This window comes from Plodia interpunctella, chromosome 20, assembly GCF_027563975.2.
Source record: "Plodia interpunctella isolate USDA-ARS_2022_Savannah chromosome 20, ilPloInte3.2, whole genome shotgun sequence".
Classification (NCBI taxonomy): domain Eukaryota; kingdom Metazoa; phylum Arthropoda; class Insecta; order Lepidoptera; family Pyralidae; genus Plodia; species Plodia interpunctella.
This window is the reverse complement of record NC_071313.1, coordinates 5,447,045-5,465,809: the sequence shown is the minus strand read 5'-3', so window position 1 is coordinate 5,465,809 and position 18,765 is coordinate 5,447,045. Positions and strand designations below refer to the sequence as shown.

The window sequence follows — 18,765 nt, the reverse complement described above, 5'->3', positions numbered from 1 at the left end:
GTGTCGTGTTATTCCAATTCAAATATAAGCAGACGGCAACTGAGCAACTCAATTTTTTTCTGTTGATTTATGCTCCGTATTAAAATGAGTGCATGTTATTGATCCAGTGGATTGCAAGGTTAATCTTCTGTCCGAGGTACAAGCTTGGCGAGAACACTATTCATTCATATCAGGGTAAGACACATATTTTAATGTTTTATTTTATTTTGTAAAAACCTTGAGTCCTACAGAGAATACTATGTGGGTGCAAATCTGTCTTTCTGACTGTCAGTTACGCTTAGACAGCTAAACCGCTGGCTCGATTTTGACGAAATTTTGTATAGGTACAGTTAGTGACTCGAGATCAAATATAGGCTACCTTCAAGTTTCAGGCAACAGCTAATCCTTATCCTTACGATTCTAAAGTTCTCTGCCACGTCTGTCTGTTTGCGATAAACTCAAAAACTGCCGCACAGATTTTCTTGTGGTTTTCACCAATAGATAGTGTGATTCCTGAGGAAGGTTTAGGTATTATTATGTTTTTACGTGAGCGTAGCCGAGACGGTCCATTAGTGCTAAATAAAAAAAATCAATAGAATAAACTCCATATCGCGTGTCCACGCGCCTGGAGGTTATAACTATAGTCATTGTGTTGTGGTTATCGGTTAATTCGATACATACGGCTATACGAATCTAATTTCAATATAGATAGTCACAGTTTATTACAATCCGATTTTAGGGTTCAGATATGTAGGGGACTTTGTTTTATAAAATGTAAGGAAGCATGGATAAAAAAAATGTTTTTTTGTTATTTGAGTGAGACGTCGTAGTCGTAGAGCCTCACGATTTTGCCAAATCAGTTAGCACACTATGCTCGGTCGGATCAAATATTTTTCCTCTTTTATTGTTAAAATCAAAACGTAATATGTAGGTATTTATTTTTAATTTTATTTTGGATTTATAACAATATCGCTATATGTGCATTGACATCATGTGATCATATAGTTTGAATGACCTAACAACACATACTTTTATGGCGATTTACATTGAGATCGGGAATCTCAAAAATACCGAACCGAAATACCGATTCTTGAAATTAATATCTTCATATTACTTAATATTACAAATGCGAAAGTTTGTCTGTTTCCCTTTCACGGATAAACCACTGGTCCAAATTTGATGAAATTTGGTGTGCATTTAAAGAACCCCGATCAAACACAGCTACTTCTTTTTTCGAAAATCAACATCCAAATGGCTGTAATGGAGGTGAAAGTTTGTATGAAAATGAGTTCTGTTGCGCATCCGATTCATGCGGGCGAAGTCGCGGGCAAAGCTAGTACATAAATAGGTACATAGTTTTTTTATTATTTTCAATTTTGTATTACCTAGCATGGAATGTGGAATGGAGTAATTATGGACGAGTTGTTTTATTTATTTAGGTAAGTAATGGTGCTATTCGAATTGGTGCATTGAACACATTGAACAGCATTCCTCAGTCACTCGCTATGACAAATTGTAAATAATAATTATACCTTTGTGAGTGAACACGCTTGCAGTCAATCGCCACAACAGTCACGTTGCATGGCAGTCGTTTGTTATAGTTTATAACAAAATATCAAAACTATTTAAAAATTACAATATACTATAGTAGGCAATTATAATTCATTGACCCCGTCGTCGAAAAGGTAGGTCACCAAGTGTGCTATTGGCCTTGTGTCTGTGAGTTCGGAGGTTACGCCCCGCACCCCTCCCCAGTAACAAGCCGACGCGACGCGCATCTGTGCGCTCTCCAAAAATTAAATAAAAACACAATCTATTAACAACAGCAACATAAAATCTATAATAATATAATAATAAAACATGGTTACTAACAATTTCTTATAAAATAATATGGTAACAATGTAGTTTCTGTTGTGTCTTAACATTTTTTTATCTTTGTTCTGCGTACTGCGCATGTGATGTTATACGGCCAAATTCAGTGATGCTGGAACGTACGGTTGTAGTCAGGAGAGTGGATACATTTTTTACATGACCGGGTCATCAAACTGGTATAACATAACAGGTGCGTTTTTGGAATGAATGAAAGTGAATTTTGGTGTGATTATAAATTGTTATTGTATTGTTTCTTTTTTATAATAAAATGAAGAACGCAGAACGAGATATCCCTAGGTACCTATTTCAACAATTCTACGAATAGATATTTTTTATGTAATATTTAATCAGAGGTTATTAAATGAAACTTAATGGGTTATTGAGTAGGCACCTAATAAGTTGTGTCATAAAATATCCCACCATTATTTAGATTAATCGTATGCCATCTAATAAGGGCTGGGTTTTTGGAAATATTTTAATCTTTTTAAATTTACAGAAGTGCGTTTTGTAAAATAGTATCATGATTAAATAGGTAAACTGTTTAAATTTGGAAATAAATTGTCAAGTGTCTGTTAGTACCTACCTACCTATTCTAAATTCTGTCTGAGGTCTGTGATGCAAGTGTTGGACTAGCGCAATGGTTCCATATAAAATTAGCTTTTTTTTTATACGTAATAAATTTAAAATTTGGCACAATGTAGATTAGATCTGTAGCCCAAAGGTCCGTCGGTATAGGTTTGTATGTCAATTTGATTTAAAAATAACATTTTGTTAAGCACTTATTCGAAGAAAACCAAACAAAAGTGAAATACTTGACAAAGCAGTAGAGTTTACCTCGTCAATTAACGGTCTGAAAGTATTTTATACTAATAATACTTTTGCACAATTATTACATACCTAAGTAGGTACCTACCTACTTATATAACGACCGTATTTTATTACTAAAACAAAATAAAAACACAGTACCTATTATGTCATTGACCGTCCCTGCAGGGTAACATTTGATGAACCACTGACAAACAAAATAAAATAGAAATGACTGACGATGCTTCGTTATGATTGGGAAGGAGCACGTGATGTCCGTTTTGGCGCGAAGTTTCGAAAGGTGAACTTTATTTATTTGGAATATTTATTGCCTCTTTTTGGCGATGTATCTATGTGTCAATGATTCATTAAATCAATTCCGACTCCTATAAAAACATATTTTCATTTAAATGATTTATAGATTGGTACTGGCGTATTGGTAGTGTAATGCTGGCCATCTGTACAGTTTGAATTTTGTATTTGTATTATATTAGGTAGTTCTTTGTAATACTCGTATGTCACTCTTCGATTTTTCTTCTAGATATACAATGTACAAAATTCATTTATTTATCAAGTTCTAGCTGCATCCTGCTTAGTTACCTGCGCCTTATCATACCTACCTTGTAATTATTTTTAAAATATACTTAGGCACGTTCGCGTACCTACTTTCGGGATAAAAGTAATCCTATGTGTTAATCCAAGGTATCAGCTATCTCAAATTTCATAAAGATTGCAATAGCCGTGTGTGCGTGAAGTAGTAACAAACATATTTACAAACTTTCGCCTTTATAATATTAGTGGGATTTACTATGTATCTTATAAATCTGCGTACCTAATAATAGATTGTCTCTGGAAAAGACAAAATTTAAGAAGCTGACGGCCAACATTCAGTAATGAATAGGCACATAAAGAAGAAGAAGTATAGGTATAAAAGGCCACACACAATCACAATGATTCGAGTCACAATGATTGATATGTTTTTGTTTTCCTTGTGAACAATTAAAATATTTTAAAACAAATCTTGTTTCACATCCCATCGGGAGCACAGTAAAACACGTCTGTTCACTACGGAATTTATTGCGGAGACGAGCACCTTCCAAAAATAACAATCTTAAATGCTAATTGTTACAGCTACCCACTTATACATATGTTTCAGTTTGTTTGACAAAACAATTAACGCTTAGCGGTCATTATCATTTGTTAAGTCATTGTTTGTAATTATCTTCTCAAGGTACATGTTTTATTAACTAGCAATGTGTCGCCGAGAAAATATCTGGGGGCTTACTAACATCTTTTAATGCGATCCCGTTCAAGGCTTAAACTGATCTGTGTGTTTTTGGCTTTTGTGGCTTTGATATTTACCTACATATAACCATCGAGTCGATTCCCAGTGAGCCGCAGCTAACCAATCACAGTGCGCCATTGTGACGCAACGACAACGCGATTGGTTCGCTGCGTGTCACTTCGAATCGACTCCATAGTAAGAAGTTTCAAATTCTTAAATTCAAATTACTAAATTGTACTGCATTTGAATTGTTTCGTAAAAGTTGAAAACCGTAAAAGTTCTGTATATAAGGGCTCAAACCTCCATTGCTCAGGGTGTAGTTATTCATAATCTGTGGTTTAGGTACATGTACTTACTTCAGAATATTAACTAACTAATATTAAACTAGTATTTACTAGAATCACTGTAAAATAAGTAAAATTTTAGTTTTGTGGCTAGCAGCTCTATATAAGGATAGTGATTTATTATCCTCACTAACAAAGTATATTGTTTTCAGATATTTCGCCGATGCAATCGCCGCATTTACTAAACGAAACATGATGATATCCCTGCGATGTATCATAATACGAACACAACCAACCGCATCTCAAGGCGGATCGTCTCAATTAGAAGTCTACTTTTTTTAATCTGTGCAAGTTTTGTGATCTACTTGATCGAGTTTGATTCCACCAAAGAAAATCAATACGGCGAAGACGACTTGGTGAATGAAGCGCTCCAAAATGTCGCGAGCGACTTTAGATACTACCACGTTTATCGCAACAAAAGCAAATTACCCAAAAACATTAAGTATATTTTACTATGGACACCCTATGACTACGCACCATTCTACACAATGGGCGAGGGTCAAAGACACTTCATCAGGAACAATTGCACGGTGATAAATTGCTACGTCACCACCGATAGAAATTTTTTCGGTGGTGACGTTACTATATTCGATGCAATTGCTTTCAATGGTCGCAATCTTGGAAGCTTGAAACAATTGATAAACTATTGGGATTTGCCCAAAGAGAGGTCGCCACAGCAGAAATATATATATGTTATGACAGAGTCAGCTGATCTCTACCCAGAGTGTGACGAGATGTTTGACAATTTCTTCAACTGGACTTACAGCTATAGATTAGATTCCACAGTTATAAACCCATATATCATTATTAAAAATAAAAACGGAGAAGTAGTGGGTCCAAGAAAGGAAATGGAATGGGTAGATATGAGCGAAGACGAAGAACTGTTGCCTTACGAGCATAATAAGACTAAGGCAGCGGCTTGGTTTGTGTCAAACTGTGTTAGTAGAAGTAAAAGAAATAAGCTTGTGAAGGATCTGCAACATGCCCTCTCTTCATATGGAATGGCTGTTGATGTGTACGGCTCCTGTGGGACCCTACAATGTCCAAGAGATCGGAAAGAAGAGTGCCTCGAAATGTTGGAGAAAAACTATTTTTTTTACTTAGCTCTAGAAAACTCTTTTGATGAAGACTACATCACAGAGAAGGTGCTTACAGCATTTAATAATAACGTTGTACCGATAGTTTATGGAGGGGCGAATTATTCCAGGTATAAATATTCTCTTTAAGCTTTTTTGCACAAAAATACAATTTGTCAAAAGGGATAAGGTTCAAAAGAATATATGTGCATTATTATCGATTGTGTAATGTACATACAAGCCATACATTATTAACATTTCAGGTTTCTCCCTCCACACTCATACTTGGACGCGCTACAATACACTCCCGAAGAATTGGCTGCGACAATGGTTAAAATGATGAAGTCGAAAAAATTGTACCAACGGTATTTCTGGTGGAAACGATATTACAGCTACCTTGATTACACCGCCGCAGCATCTTACAATTTATGTTCCTTGTGTTCTACTATCAATAACAGTTCTTTATTCAGCGAGACGAGTGTCTACGACCAATTTAGACGGTTTTGGAATCCTAATTATGAGAAACGGTGTTCCGGTTAATATTGACTCCAAGAATGTTATGGTTCTCTTTGTCTCTGTCTGGTGAGTCTCCTGTCATTATTAGGGGGTGTTCATAAATGATGCCATCAGCGCAAAAGTGGCTTAAAATGTTCAGCATGAAAACGATTAACATGTATATTCAAGGGTAATATCATTTTTCATTATATGTAGGGTTGTTACAAGGTACAATGCTATCTCTTATCTGTGGTCTGACCAATCTTTATTACGTTTGGCGAGGTATATCACCAGGCAAAGTAGTGGTGGGTCGTTCACGTTTTTCGAGCCACCAAAACTCAAATGCTTTTGTTGCACCTTTACAAGTTACCTATAAAACACGTTTAGTCATATATTATTTTATAATTTGTCTCACTTAATTTTTATTGCTAAGTAAAAGAGGCCTCGCGAACTTGATATCCGTAGTTTATGGGATACCTATGTCAAACAAAGTGTTCACATCGAGTTGTTTTAAAATAAATTCGATTTGAGCACTCTTCTCTAAACTGAGTTTTGCCCATGGAGTTAGTGGGTACTCCGAATTAGGTACTTACTAAATCCATGGTTTTGCCCCAATCGCACAACAATGGTTGACATTGCTATAACGAGACAAAGCGTTATTTTACATAAAGTTTTAACTTTTTTATGAATAAGAGGATAAGTGAGTAACTACGTACCTAGGTACATATTTTTGTAAGGACCTATTAGACCATTTCATTTTTGAATCCCACCCGATAAGTTTAAAAACACCTATTTTAGTGTATAATATGGCGCATTTCGATTTTGTATAGGTTTACTCTGTATCATGTGTCTGCCGGTTTTTGTATCAAAGCATATATCAATTTGGCATCGCAGTCGGGTAATGGAATTTTAAAGTGAACGGCGAAGTAAGAGTGCATTTCACTTCTCCCTATCGAGTTTATTTCGCAGTGAGACGCAGCGAACCAATTATATTGAGCTGTGATTGTCGTTGCATCACAATGGCGCACTGTGATTGGTTAGCTGCGACTCACTGCGAATCAACTTTATGGTGAGATGTAAATAGCGAAGTCGCACTACGCACATGAATCAGTTGTTATGCAATCATTTTTTTGAGTCTGTTGCGTTAACATGCGTCCTAAGTAAGCGTCGAAAGCAACAAGGTACCGATGTTTTTTTGTGGCTCATTCACAGCATCAGGCTTATTCGTATATTTAGCGTTGATAAGTGCAATATTACATTTTGTATTATTTGAAAATTACGAATTTTCTTTAAGTAAAACACACGTAATTTTTGAAACAAACATTGTGATCGTGTAGTCTTATTGTTAAAACAATCAGATACAATTCTAATGAAATCGTGTGAAATTAAAATCACTTCAAATCCGAGTCTAATGTGTGAACTTAAATAATGTTAAGTATATGCCATATTTTAATGAAAAAATCGGTGCGTTGTGCTAGTGTGTAAGAAACAATATTTTACATGTTATTTTCAACGCAAGCCATGCAGAGTTATGCCATTCACCTATTACGCAAGGTATCGTTCCATTTTTTTTTATAGTTTTTACAATAAGTGTCGTAACATGAAGATGAAGAGAAGTCAAATATTAATTTAAACAAAATATATTCTAAAGTAAAACATGTATTAATTAACGAAAGTAATTTCCTAGAGAGTTTATTTTAATTTATATTACTGTGACATGATATGATTGTTAATACTTAATTATATAATATTTAATTGATAAGACTTAAAGAAAAGTCATAGTTTAATATATGAACCATTTTTTTTCTGTTATTTGGTGCAATATCTGAGACGCATGCTTTGCACATGCATATCATGCACGTATGTTTTCTTATGATTGTTAGTTTTTTTTTAACAATTTAATACATAAAGTGAGATAGAGTAATTTGAGTTCCTTGTTGTTAAAATGTATATACAGAATGGATGTTTAAACACCAGTCATTTTCACACTATTCTATTCTGTGTGGCATGTGTTCTACAGTCTGTCAAGAACCTATTGCTTTATTTTATATTGTGAAAATAATAAAAAAAAATCGTCTATTTTTTAAGTTCGATTAGCTGACTGTAATTTGTATTGGAGAACAAAAATAATTGTAATTTTTGCTATTCTTGGGATATAAACCTCTATTTGCAACCTGCCACCTATAACGCTAATTAATCGCTAAATCGGATTTGAATCTCGATCGTTTAGCTATTTTTTTAACGTTCCGCTAACGCGAAAATTGTTCAGATTCTTGGATCAAATCTAAACGTAAGTTTAAGATTTGATCCAAGAATTGTTCTAGTTTCTAAGAACCGTGCGTCATTGCTTTGTCGTGTTCCGTTACGACGACGCAGCACTTTGTGCTCCGTTGTTTTCTATAGGTTTTAACATTGATGTGCGTTGACGTACGTCGAAGCTTCATACAATTTCTACGTTGTTCTGTGTTGATCCTTCGACGACATTGTGATGGAAAACGACGGAGCGAAAAGGAGCAATGGGGCATGGCTGTAACTTGTAACCGAAACGGTAAAAAATATGCCGGAACGTAACAGTTAGCAGCCTGAATATATTGCTGCGGATATTCGACTGGACTTTGAAACATGCTGTATATTCTAATTTATCATATAATGACATATTTGTTAAATAATTACAAAACGAATTATTTATATAAAAATATTAGGATGAGTTGCACCAGTCACTTTGACGTTGACCTTAGATTGCACGCCACCGACGACGTTTACACAAAATGGCATACTTTGCGTTTTTATGCGCAAGTTAAAGCTAACGTCAAATATGACTGGTGCAACGCTTTTAGGGTACAACCCACATTTAAAGTAAACAACTTGCTAAACAAATAATCCTCCTATTTTAAGATGTCACGTGATTAAATGGGACATTCTAGTTGTGAGTAACTTTTAATCTTGGGTGGATATTCGGTTTAGCAAGCGTTCTATAAAATCGATGTGTAGTGAGGCTATATTTTTAAAAACTGACAATTAATTCTGTATGTTCTATATTGGTTGATATAATTTTTGCATTATTTCATATTTTTATATGTACTTAGATTTGGACAAAAAATAAAATTATAAATGTACTTACCGAATTAAAAATTAATTTATATTCTGCATTGTCTTGAGGTGGCCGCACAAGATTTAGGAAAATTTAATAGAAATTTATGTAATTACGTATGTACGTTAATATGTTTCTGAATACTAAACCGGTGTCCTAGGTAAGCGACAAAAGCAGCAAGTCGGCGCGATTCGATGAGACCACATGTGTATTTTTTCTTATGGCTGCCTTATCGTAACTTACTTAACTTCGTGTATACTTACACGAACAGCTTCCCACAACGTCATTTGTGCTTTTACAATTTGTAATTGTTTGTGCAATTAAAGTTTAATAAATAATTTTATACCTTACGTTCATATTGATATTATTTATTCGCCAACCAAGTGTTACAATGATCTTAAAGTAATTACAAATACTGCTTCAAAAATACGTATATTATAAATAGAATCTCGTCCTGCAGTATTTCGTCGCTCATTTAGGATGCTGGGTTACGTTTTTTATTGAAGAACATTAAATTTAAACGATTGATTATGAAATTGCAATCTCCTAAGTACTTGTTACATTGATGGTTAATTCATATGTGAGTACCTACGTAGTAAGTACTATTGTTTTAATCTAATAATGCTTAGCGACCATCTTACTTTATCACTTCACTTCACTTTTTAATTTTATGGCTCCATCGTTTGGCCAAACGATGATTTTGCCAATGTCAAGGTTGAGAAAGACACTGTTATAATTATTACTAAGAATTATAATCGGTTATCTTACTTTATTTTTTGAAACGAACGTATGTCAAAGTCAAAAATATTTATTCAATGATAAGAACTACATGAATATTTTCACGACAAAATTGGAATCGACATCCAGATTATTCCATTCAGCATCTTGGCCCAACACGGGCCACAACCGGGTATTTTTTTCTTTTTGTTGATCTATTATGCACAGATAATAATATCCTTCTCCATTTTTACATCTATCTCCTATTATTCGAATGTAGATAAAAATGTTATTGTTGTCTAAAATGAATTTATTTTTATGTTGTGTAAAAAATATATAATATAAAACAAAAACGTACTTTTTTATTATCAACTTGTAATACAGGTTGTTCTATACGACTGGCCCGCACGATAACCCCGCCGTCATATTCTTATCAATCGTAAATTGTGACTGTATTTTGTAAAACAAAATAAAAAAAAAAATATAAATAAAATCCTTTATGTAGTCATATTGATAAAAATGTGATGGTAGCTTACGCTTTGAACACAGTTATAAACTTGCTATAGGTATATTTTGGATCTACCTACCTGGCATTGTTCTATCTATCTACCTGCTCTATTTTGTCATGGAATCCTGCAGTTTGAGTGTTGATTAAAATTACAGCCTGTATTATATACTATATACCTTTACGTGTGGGATGCAGATATTACGTTTTCTGTAACTTTTTTAAATTTATTTAATCAAAATATATTATAGAAGAATCATAACCTTAATTAGTAAGCGCCTTGGCTACGCGCCGCGCCCACACTGTGTCGTGTGTTGCGAATTGCGAATTATTAGTAATGACAATGTACAAGTTCTTGTTTCATTCTTGTCTAGAACGTCTCGAAGTTCGGAAACTACTTGAATAAATAAATCTCATGGAATTAGTAGCTTTCGTTCCATGATAAATGAATCTACATTCGTTTGTAGTTGTACACACAGATATATAAAAACTTCTTCAATGTAATGTTTTTACTCAGTAGGTACTTATTCTATGTTTTTACCGCACCTGTCTGACGTCAACGCTCTTTGGAAATACTATGCCAATCAGCTGTTAAGACTTGGCACCTATATTCTATATTTTATGGTGCTTCAAAACACAGTAAACGTCATAACGAAATTATTTGCACGCAAAGGTTTCAGAAAATTACAATCATGGAAATCTTTCTCATATTAGCATATTATTTTCAGATGCACCCATCGAAATTTATTAAGCTATACTTGATCTGCTTAGCTTGTTTTGGGATATGGGTGTACGCATACCCACAGGTTGATTTAAGCATTGCATTGAACGCGATCCCAATCAACATTATGAATAAGAAACCCCATTCAAAAGAGGTGAATACAAATTTTAAAGCGGTAAAAAACTCAAAAGTCCTTAACATCTTGTTGTGGCCAAATGCGCAATTTCCTTTTAACAAAGTTTTACACGAAAAATCTGCATTTTATCAAACTGATTGCCCAGTGAAGAATTGTTTTATCACCTCACTTAATGCAACAAAGGGCACCTCACCTAATGTAATAAAGAAGGAGTATATATTTAAATCATTTGATGTCATTGCACATATGGGGGAAAATCTATCTAATCTAAGTATACCATCTTACATTAAAAGTTATTATTATGGAATACATGTTTACTTCAATATGAATAGTAGTCCGAATTGTGAAGTACAAGATAAAACTTTTGATAATTACTTCCACAGAACAGCAACTTATAGACTGGATTCTGATATTCCTGTTCCTCATTTACTTGTTAGAGATACAGATGGAAATCAGATTGGTCCAAAAATTAATATGGTTTGGACACCCGAAGAGGAAGTTAATGATAATATAACAGCTGGCATTATTAGAGGAAAATACCGAGCAGCAGCTATTATCGACTCAAAATGTGATACGTTGAGTTCGCGTGGGGAATTGATAGCAGAACTGCATAAAGAATTGCATAAATTCGGATACAAAGTTGATGTGTATGGAAAATGCGGCCAACGAAAATGTTCACATGATTGCAATGAAAGGTTGGGGATGAACTACTATTTCTATTTGTCCTACGAAGATTCGTTGGATAAAGATTACGTAACGGATCAGTTGTTGATACCTCTTCAAAATAATATGGTACCGATTGTCTATGGTGGAGCAAACTATAACATGTGAGTAAAACTTTTTACAAGGCCGGAGCTTTAAAAATGGCTCGAGTTTTAAAAACAGTTTTCAGTTGTACTATAATTTATTATGTTTTTTTACCCGAGCGAACCTGGGACGGGCTGTTAGTAACTAACATATACCTAATATTTTATGGTTCTAGGTTCCTACCACCAGGGTCGTATCTGGACGCGTCCAAAATGACTGCAAATCAACTGTCGAAGACCATGGCGCGTCTAATAGCATCTCCGAAGAAATATCTGCAATTTTTTTGGTGGAAGAAATACTACACATACCACGATCCAACTTTGAACGAAAATATTTGCAATTTCTGTGCGTATCTTCATAGAAATGACGTAAAGGAACTAAGTGAAACATACAAATCGTTCAGAAAGTGGTGGAATATATATGGGTACGACTAAAATTTTCAATTTTCTGATGGTGGTTTCTTTTATTTCTCGTTATCAAATAGTATTTATATTTATAATAGACATAACAATAAATATATTCATATTAATTATGAAAATTCACCTTTACAATGAAAACAGTTGAAAATACATGGAATAAAACTTCCAAAAGTAATTTACAGCGAAAGAATACAAAATCCGTTCAGCGGATCAGACAATATGTTAAAAGTTACGTTTTTTACATAGATTTATTTGACACACAACATAAGAGTGTAGATATAAAACTTACTAATAGGAAACTAAGTACAAAGTTTAACCATGCAAATATGCTGATATTTACAGATAGTGTCTCATAATGTCCGCTGTAAATTATCGGCCTACAGTTCACCAAACTCGGAGGTTTCGAAGTACATTGCTGCCTTTTCCTTGCGGTTATGAAAAGATCACATTTAAAATACGCAATGTCTATTAATAGTTTGTATTGAAGTAACATAGTATGTACGTTGGTTGAACAAAATCGTCTTTGATGCACATTTAATATTTTATGACCATTTAATTATGAGAATTTTATGGTCTGTGAACATTATGATGTGATATCGAGTTGTTATTCAACATCAACCTGACGCCGAACCGAGACTGCTTAGAGAAATAATACCTACCTAATGTACTTATGTTTAACGTATAAATTCATTATGAATTGAAATGGTAAGTAAAATAAAATGACATATTTGTAATTATTGTACGAAAATAAGTAGATTAATATTAACACAAGCAAGATACATATACAATGAATTGATAATGTTACTAAAATGTCTTATTTCCAGCTAAAACGCAAAAACAGTATGGTTTTATGGCGAATATGTTGGCTTGTATTTTTTCTTTGCTGTATCGTTCAAATGTACAGCGGGCGGCCACAGTACATATTGATTTGGCCAGATCTGGAGTTTCCTTTCTCCGAAATGTCCCAAGGTCAGGATCATTTCATAAAGCTCCAATGTCCAGTGACTAATTGTTATATTACTTCGAACAGAACGCTTTTTGGTGATATAAGAAATTTTGACGTGATAGTATTTATGGGAAAAATATTGAAGAAAAATGACTTGCCTTCCGAACGAGCGGACAGTCAAGTATATGTGTTTTTCAATATGGAGAGTAGCCCTAACTATCCCATTGAGGATGAACTATTCGATGGATTTTTTAACAGGACAGCTACATATAGGCTTGATTCTGATTTACCTCTGCCTTATATGCTAATTCGTGATAAATATAATAACACAGTTGGTCCAAAAATAAATATGGATTGGGTGCCTGTGGAATTAGTAGATCGGAGTATGTTCGATGATAAAAAGCCATTTCGTAAAAGACGAGCCGCAGCAATTTTCTACTCAAATTGTCATTCGTTGAGCGATAGAGAGCAAGAGATTATTAATTTACAGAAGGAATTGCGCGGATTTGGTTTAAAGGTTGACGTGTACGGGGCTTGTGGCACGTACGAATGTGATAAGTACGCCAAACATGCATGCAGAGCGAAACTGACAACGGACTATTTCTTTTATTTGTCGTACGAAAATTCAATGGATGTTGACTACGTTACGGAAAAACTTTTGGTACCAATGCAATATAACGTGGTACCGGTGGTGTTTGGCGGTGCCAACTATAGCAGGTGAGCTCATCTAAAAGTAGGTCTAAGATAAATGTGTGTCTGTCTTTTTGTCTTGTCTCGATAAAATCTTGCAATTGTCATAAAGGGTTGAAATTTTCGTCGCTTAAGTTTCCATGACTATACATTATTATGGTAAGCGTGAGCCAGAGGTTGCACCCAGAATCGGCCCTCGACGAGAGAACCACAACAGTTTACTGTGCGGGCATGATTTTGTCACGTTTGAATGCAACAAATCTCTCTGACTGAATGGCTCGACTGTGTAATATTTTTTTATATTATAAGATATAGTTTAATTCTATAAAATATAAATTAAATAATAAAGATAAAACTTTACTTAATTTATCCTATCAGAATAACCTTTAATTTATTAAAATAAAAAAATAAAGACATAATCTTTATAGTTGGAGAATGAACCCAAAAGCTTAAATTTAGCATATTTTTAAATTATCTGTATGTATGCACAGTTATAGTAGGAGGATTTGAAGTACCTAAGATTGACGATCTTCACCGATTCGATAACCAGGGGAAAATTACATATTTTCCCAATAGGGTTGCCATAAAAGAATGTCAAATCGGCGAAGTTCGTTCTTACTTCGGATCTTAAAATTATTAGTTACAATTTTTTTAAAGTAAGCGTGAAACCTAACCTAACCAAGAGTTAACTTTCAGATTCCTCCCCCCCGGCTCGTACCTAGACGCGACTGAGGTGTCCACGTGGGCACTGGCCAATAAAATGGCCGATCTTATAACGAATAATGACAAATATATGCAGTATTTATGGTGGAAGAAGCACTATACATACCACGATCCGTTGTTAAAAGATAACATATGCAACTTCTGTGCAGAAATTAATAAGTGGTCTCCAGTCAAAACTTATCACAATTTTAGGAAATGGTGGAATATACATCGTTTTGAATATTAATATAAATAATAATAAAATTAGTCTATTCATAAATTTAGTTCTATAGATTCCTCTGTTAAATGACACTCAAGTTCTAGATTTATTTTTCATTAAATATATATTTTTTTAAATAACGTTTCTTATAACAAAAATTGAAATTACTTCTTATTTTATTTTATCTATAACTAGCGACGAATGTATGGAATTTGATTAGTTTGGTGTATGGGTAAAATATAGCTTGGCACACCCAGGGTTCCGTAGTTGAATAACAAACGAAACGGAGTGACATAAAACGGTTGACCTTTCAATGTTTCGCCTTATCAGTAAAGGTTATGTCGGTGTGTTCGAATGTAAGTGGGCGTGCGCTTTTTTGTATTGCATTTTCATGCGCATGTAGTACCAACCTTTTTTCAATAATTACATAGATAAACTATTATTTTTTTCAAAATAAGTAAGTAAAAAACACAAACGTGTTTGTGTTTTTTACTTACTGCGGGCGACATTCAGAATCCAATTTTCCCTCCATCAACTTTTACATTCAGCGACAGAATGCGATATTCATGAGGAATCTACAGCTGCCTGAAACTCCCAAAAGAGCTGTATCGCTGGGCATAACTAGTAACATTGTCAATAGAAATATCGGAATAATAAATTGGATTATTAGCCTTCCAATAATGTATAGGTAATTAATTAATTTTTATTGTTGATTTTATGAGTAGTTATGATTATATCAAACAGCACGACACATTACATATATATAATGAATTAATAGTCGCTAAACAAAACTGCTGGAACATATTGTGTGGTCGTTATAATTATTACGATAATTTTGTTGTTAGTCTAATCTAATTTGATGTATTGAAAATTATACAATGTTAAAATTAGGAAACTGTAAAGCACTGTATATCACATACGAATGTTTTATGATCATCTGCATATTTTCAATAATGTTCTTCATTTGGACTAATTCCTCTGCTGATACGGACTACAAGTTTGCACCAATGGACAACAAGAAATTGCCTGATATATATTATGCTAAAGGTATGATCGATTTAAGAATTAGTGATAGACATACGCGGCAGAAGATACATTACAGAAGAAAACGTGACCTGAAGTTCATATTAGTTTGGTCCGCAATGACATCACTTCCTTTTTCTGTTATGAAGCAAGGGCGACGTGATTTTGAGAGGCTACGATGTCCCATCACGAAATGTTACGTCACATCTAACGTTAGTTTTTTCAATGACGTAAGAGATTTCGACGTCATAGCATTTACGGGAAGCAACATGGATAAAGAATTTTTACCTGAAAACAGAGCTCGGTTCCAGAAATACATTTACTTCAACATGAACAGCAGTGCCTCGTGTCCTGTTAACGACGCAGAATTTGATGGGTTCTTTAATGGTACGGCGACTTACAAACTTGATTCTGATCTTCCTCTTCCCCATATACTAGTAAGGGATGAATATAATGTTGACATTGGTCCGAACATACATATCAATTGGGAAAAACCAAAAAACTATAATCCATCCTTTGTTCAAGATATTAAATTTAATGATAAGAAGCAGGCAGCTGTAATTTATATGTCCGAGTGTAAATCGTTAAGTCCAAGAAAATATATGTTAGAGAGATTGCAAAAAGAACTTATTCAGTTGGGTTATGCGATTGATGTGTGGGGCCCGTGCGGGTATTTTAAATGTAAAACAAATATGTCTGAATGCTACGAAAAGTGGAAGAAGAATTATTATTATTATTTAGTTTACGAGAGTGTGCTGGACGTTGATTATGTTAGCGATAATTTATTGATACCCCTGAAGAATAGTTTGGTACCTGTTGTGTACGGCGGAGCTGACTACACTAGGTAACTGATAGTTCAATCATTAGTAATGGTCTGTTTCACCACTTGCTGATATAGCATCTGATAGCATATGTTAAAAATCATGTTTCGCAAGTGTTAGATAGGCCTATCTAGCCAATCACATTGAGCAGAATTATCTAGCGGTGAAATTATCTGTCAGATTACAGTATGATACATTTATCAGAAAGTGGTGAAGGCCTTTACGTGTTGTATGTTTTAAGTTCACATCATCATTTTTCCTACCATTTTCCATCATTTGGGGCCTCCGTATTATGTCTTATCTCTCCATAAGTTTAGAGCAGCATACTCATGTCTACTCCTGACTACTTCTTACGCTGAAGAGATGGAGGGACTGTGTGAGGGATCACACAGTCTATCAATCTCTTTCTTGATCTTCCTTTTCTTCTGTAAGCCACCAGCAACCTTTCATGTTCAACATTATTTTCGTTAATGTTCGTTTTCTCTCCTCATCTTCATGCCAATACCAATTCAATCTTACTTTTCCATTTAGGTATAGGCGCTAGTTGTAAACTTTCTCTAAAATAACACATATAAAATAAATAACTGTTTCTGTAGACAATAATAGCATTCCCAAGGAGGCTTGACGTCAGGCAGGCGACCGGTTGTAAAATCACAGCCGAATCTACAAAATTGTAACGTTATTCTTTACGCTGACCCGAGCTTCGCAGCGTCACAACTCCGAAAGCGACCGGGAACACGCAGAGATAAAAGAGAGAGGTATATCTACTCATCCAAAGCATTTAATTTATTTGTATAATAATAATGTATTTCAGGTTTCTACCTCCGGAATCATATTTGAACGCGATGAAGCTATCCCCGAAGCAACTAGCCAAAATAATGGTGAATCTAATACGAAAACCGGAAAAGTATCTTCAGTACTTTTGGTGGAAGTCGTACTATTCATTTCACGATCCAAAAGTAAATGAAAACATATGCAACATATGTTCTGCGGTCCACAACAACCATTACTGGAGGAGGACGGAAAAGATGAAAAAGTTTAGAGTATGGTGGAACATTAACTACACTGCTCTCGTCTGATCGTTTTCCCGTTTTATTCCATGAAGCGTCAGAGCTCAGAAAGCCATTTTGCTATTTCTCTTTCCACACTTCGCACGGTCATTCTAGAGCTTTGACCAAAAACACGTGCACGTGCAACATGTAAGTACATCTAGTTAATGTAAAAAATATGTCTGTAGCTTTGGGCCGTGTAAATTGTAAACCAAAACTTACTTCAGTCGTTTATTAGTTTTTGATTGTCGCAAAAAGATAGACGCGACGGTTATTATTTGTTATGTCCGTAATTTTGTGTGCAGTTTGATGTAAGTAAAATTTTACATATAATTTTTTTTATATAGGTAAAGCGTTACATGTTCAACAGCGGACTTAGCCATGTACTATGAGCTAGGCGATGAGTTTTTTTGTTAGGCGTATTGTTAGTTTTTTAAAAGATCCTTTTTCTAGAAGACCTTTATTTTTTGGTTTCACTAAGGATGGGTAAAGCCTTGCTCACATTTTTCACCATTTTAGCTTGCCAAAATGTATCAGATACGTAGATACTTGTTAGAATGTATTTTAGATAAAAATCGGAAGGAACGGAGAGTGATATCGTTCAGTGACGTCATTATGTCGGGCCCTCGAGGCGTAGTCGTCACGGAAGTAAGAAGCAAGATATATAAATAAATAATGAAAATATATACGGACTAATCACACATATTGAGTTAACCCCAAAGTAAGTTCGAGGCATATGCAAATCTTTAAAAATTGGAGAAATGATATTAGATTACGTGAAGTCCAATGTTTACACAAAAATTTTGTATCGAAAAATTTGAATGTTTTTGGGAAGAAATTGTTGGGCTCAATAATGGTGAGTGGGTCGAATATCTTTGCCTATTTAGTTGATTTAAAAACAATTAAATGTCACCTCCAAAGATGGCGGCTCCATAGACACGATAGAGTCAATACAATGAGGACGTAAGTAGATTTGCGGGCTCAAACGATGCTCCCGGCTACGTTTATTAAATTACAGCATTTTTCTTTTATAGGTTACTATATTTCTTTATTATTACTACAA

At 34.4% G+C, this 18,765-nt stretch overlaps 3 protein-coding genes across 9 annotated transcripts; all 3 read left to right on the top strand.

Moving 5' to 3' along the window:
- Positions 1–12,280, top strand: LOC128678691 (alpha-(1,3)-fucosyltransferase C-like). Of its 7 annotated transcripts, XM_053760413.1 has the most exons (6): positions 1,732–2,041; positions 4,437–5,491; positions 5,624–10,229; positions 10,897–11,043; positions 11,409–11,852; positions 12,008–12,280. In XM_053760413.1, the coding sequence occupies exons 2-3, from the start codon at positions 4,494–4,496 to the stop codon at positions 5,898–5,900; spliced, it is 1,275 nt and encodes a 424-aa protein (XP_053616388.1). In that variant the 5' UTR covers positions 1,732–2,041; positions 4,437–4,493; the 3' UTR covers positions 5,901–10,229; positions 10,897–11,043; positions 11,409–11,852; positions 12,008–12,280. The 7 variants fall into 7 exon arrangements, with proteins under 7 accessions (XP_053616390.1, XP_053616389.1, XP_053616388.1 ...); XM_053760415.2 differs by lacking the exon at positions 1,732–2,041 and adding an exon at positions 1–174 and having other exon boundaries at positions 10,897–11,852; XM_053760414.1 differs by lacking the exon at positions 1,732–2,041 and adding an exon at positions 1,518–1,664 and having other exon boundaries at positions 10,897–11,852.
- Positions 12,281–12,302: 22 nt separating this feature from the next.
- LOC128678668 (alpha-(1,3)-fucosyltransferase C-like) lies at positions 12,303–14,894 on the top strand. The gene is made up of 3 exons (XM_053760381.2): positions 12,303–12,956; positions 13,076–13,914; positions 14,584–14,894. The coding sequence occupies exons 1-3, from the start codon at positions 12,954–12,956 to the stop codon at positions 14,834–14,836; spliced, it is 1,095 nt and encodes a 364-aa protein (XP_053616356.1). The 5' UTR covers positions 12,303–12,953; the 3' UTR covers positions 14,837–14,894.
- Positions 14,895–15,349: 455 nt separating this feature from the next.
- Positions 15,350–18,166, top strand: LOC128678809 (alpha-(1,3)-fucosyltransferase C-like). The gene is made up of 2 exons (XM_053760631.2): positions 15,350–16,676; positions 17,468–18,166. Exons 1-2 carry the CDS (start codon positions 15,688–15,690, stop codon positions 17,730–17,732), a joined length of 1,254 nt encoding a protein of 417 aa, XP_053616606.1. The 5' UTR covers positions 15,350–15,687; the 3' UTR covers positions 17,733–18,166.
- Positions 18,167–18,765: the final 599 nt, after the last annotated feature.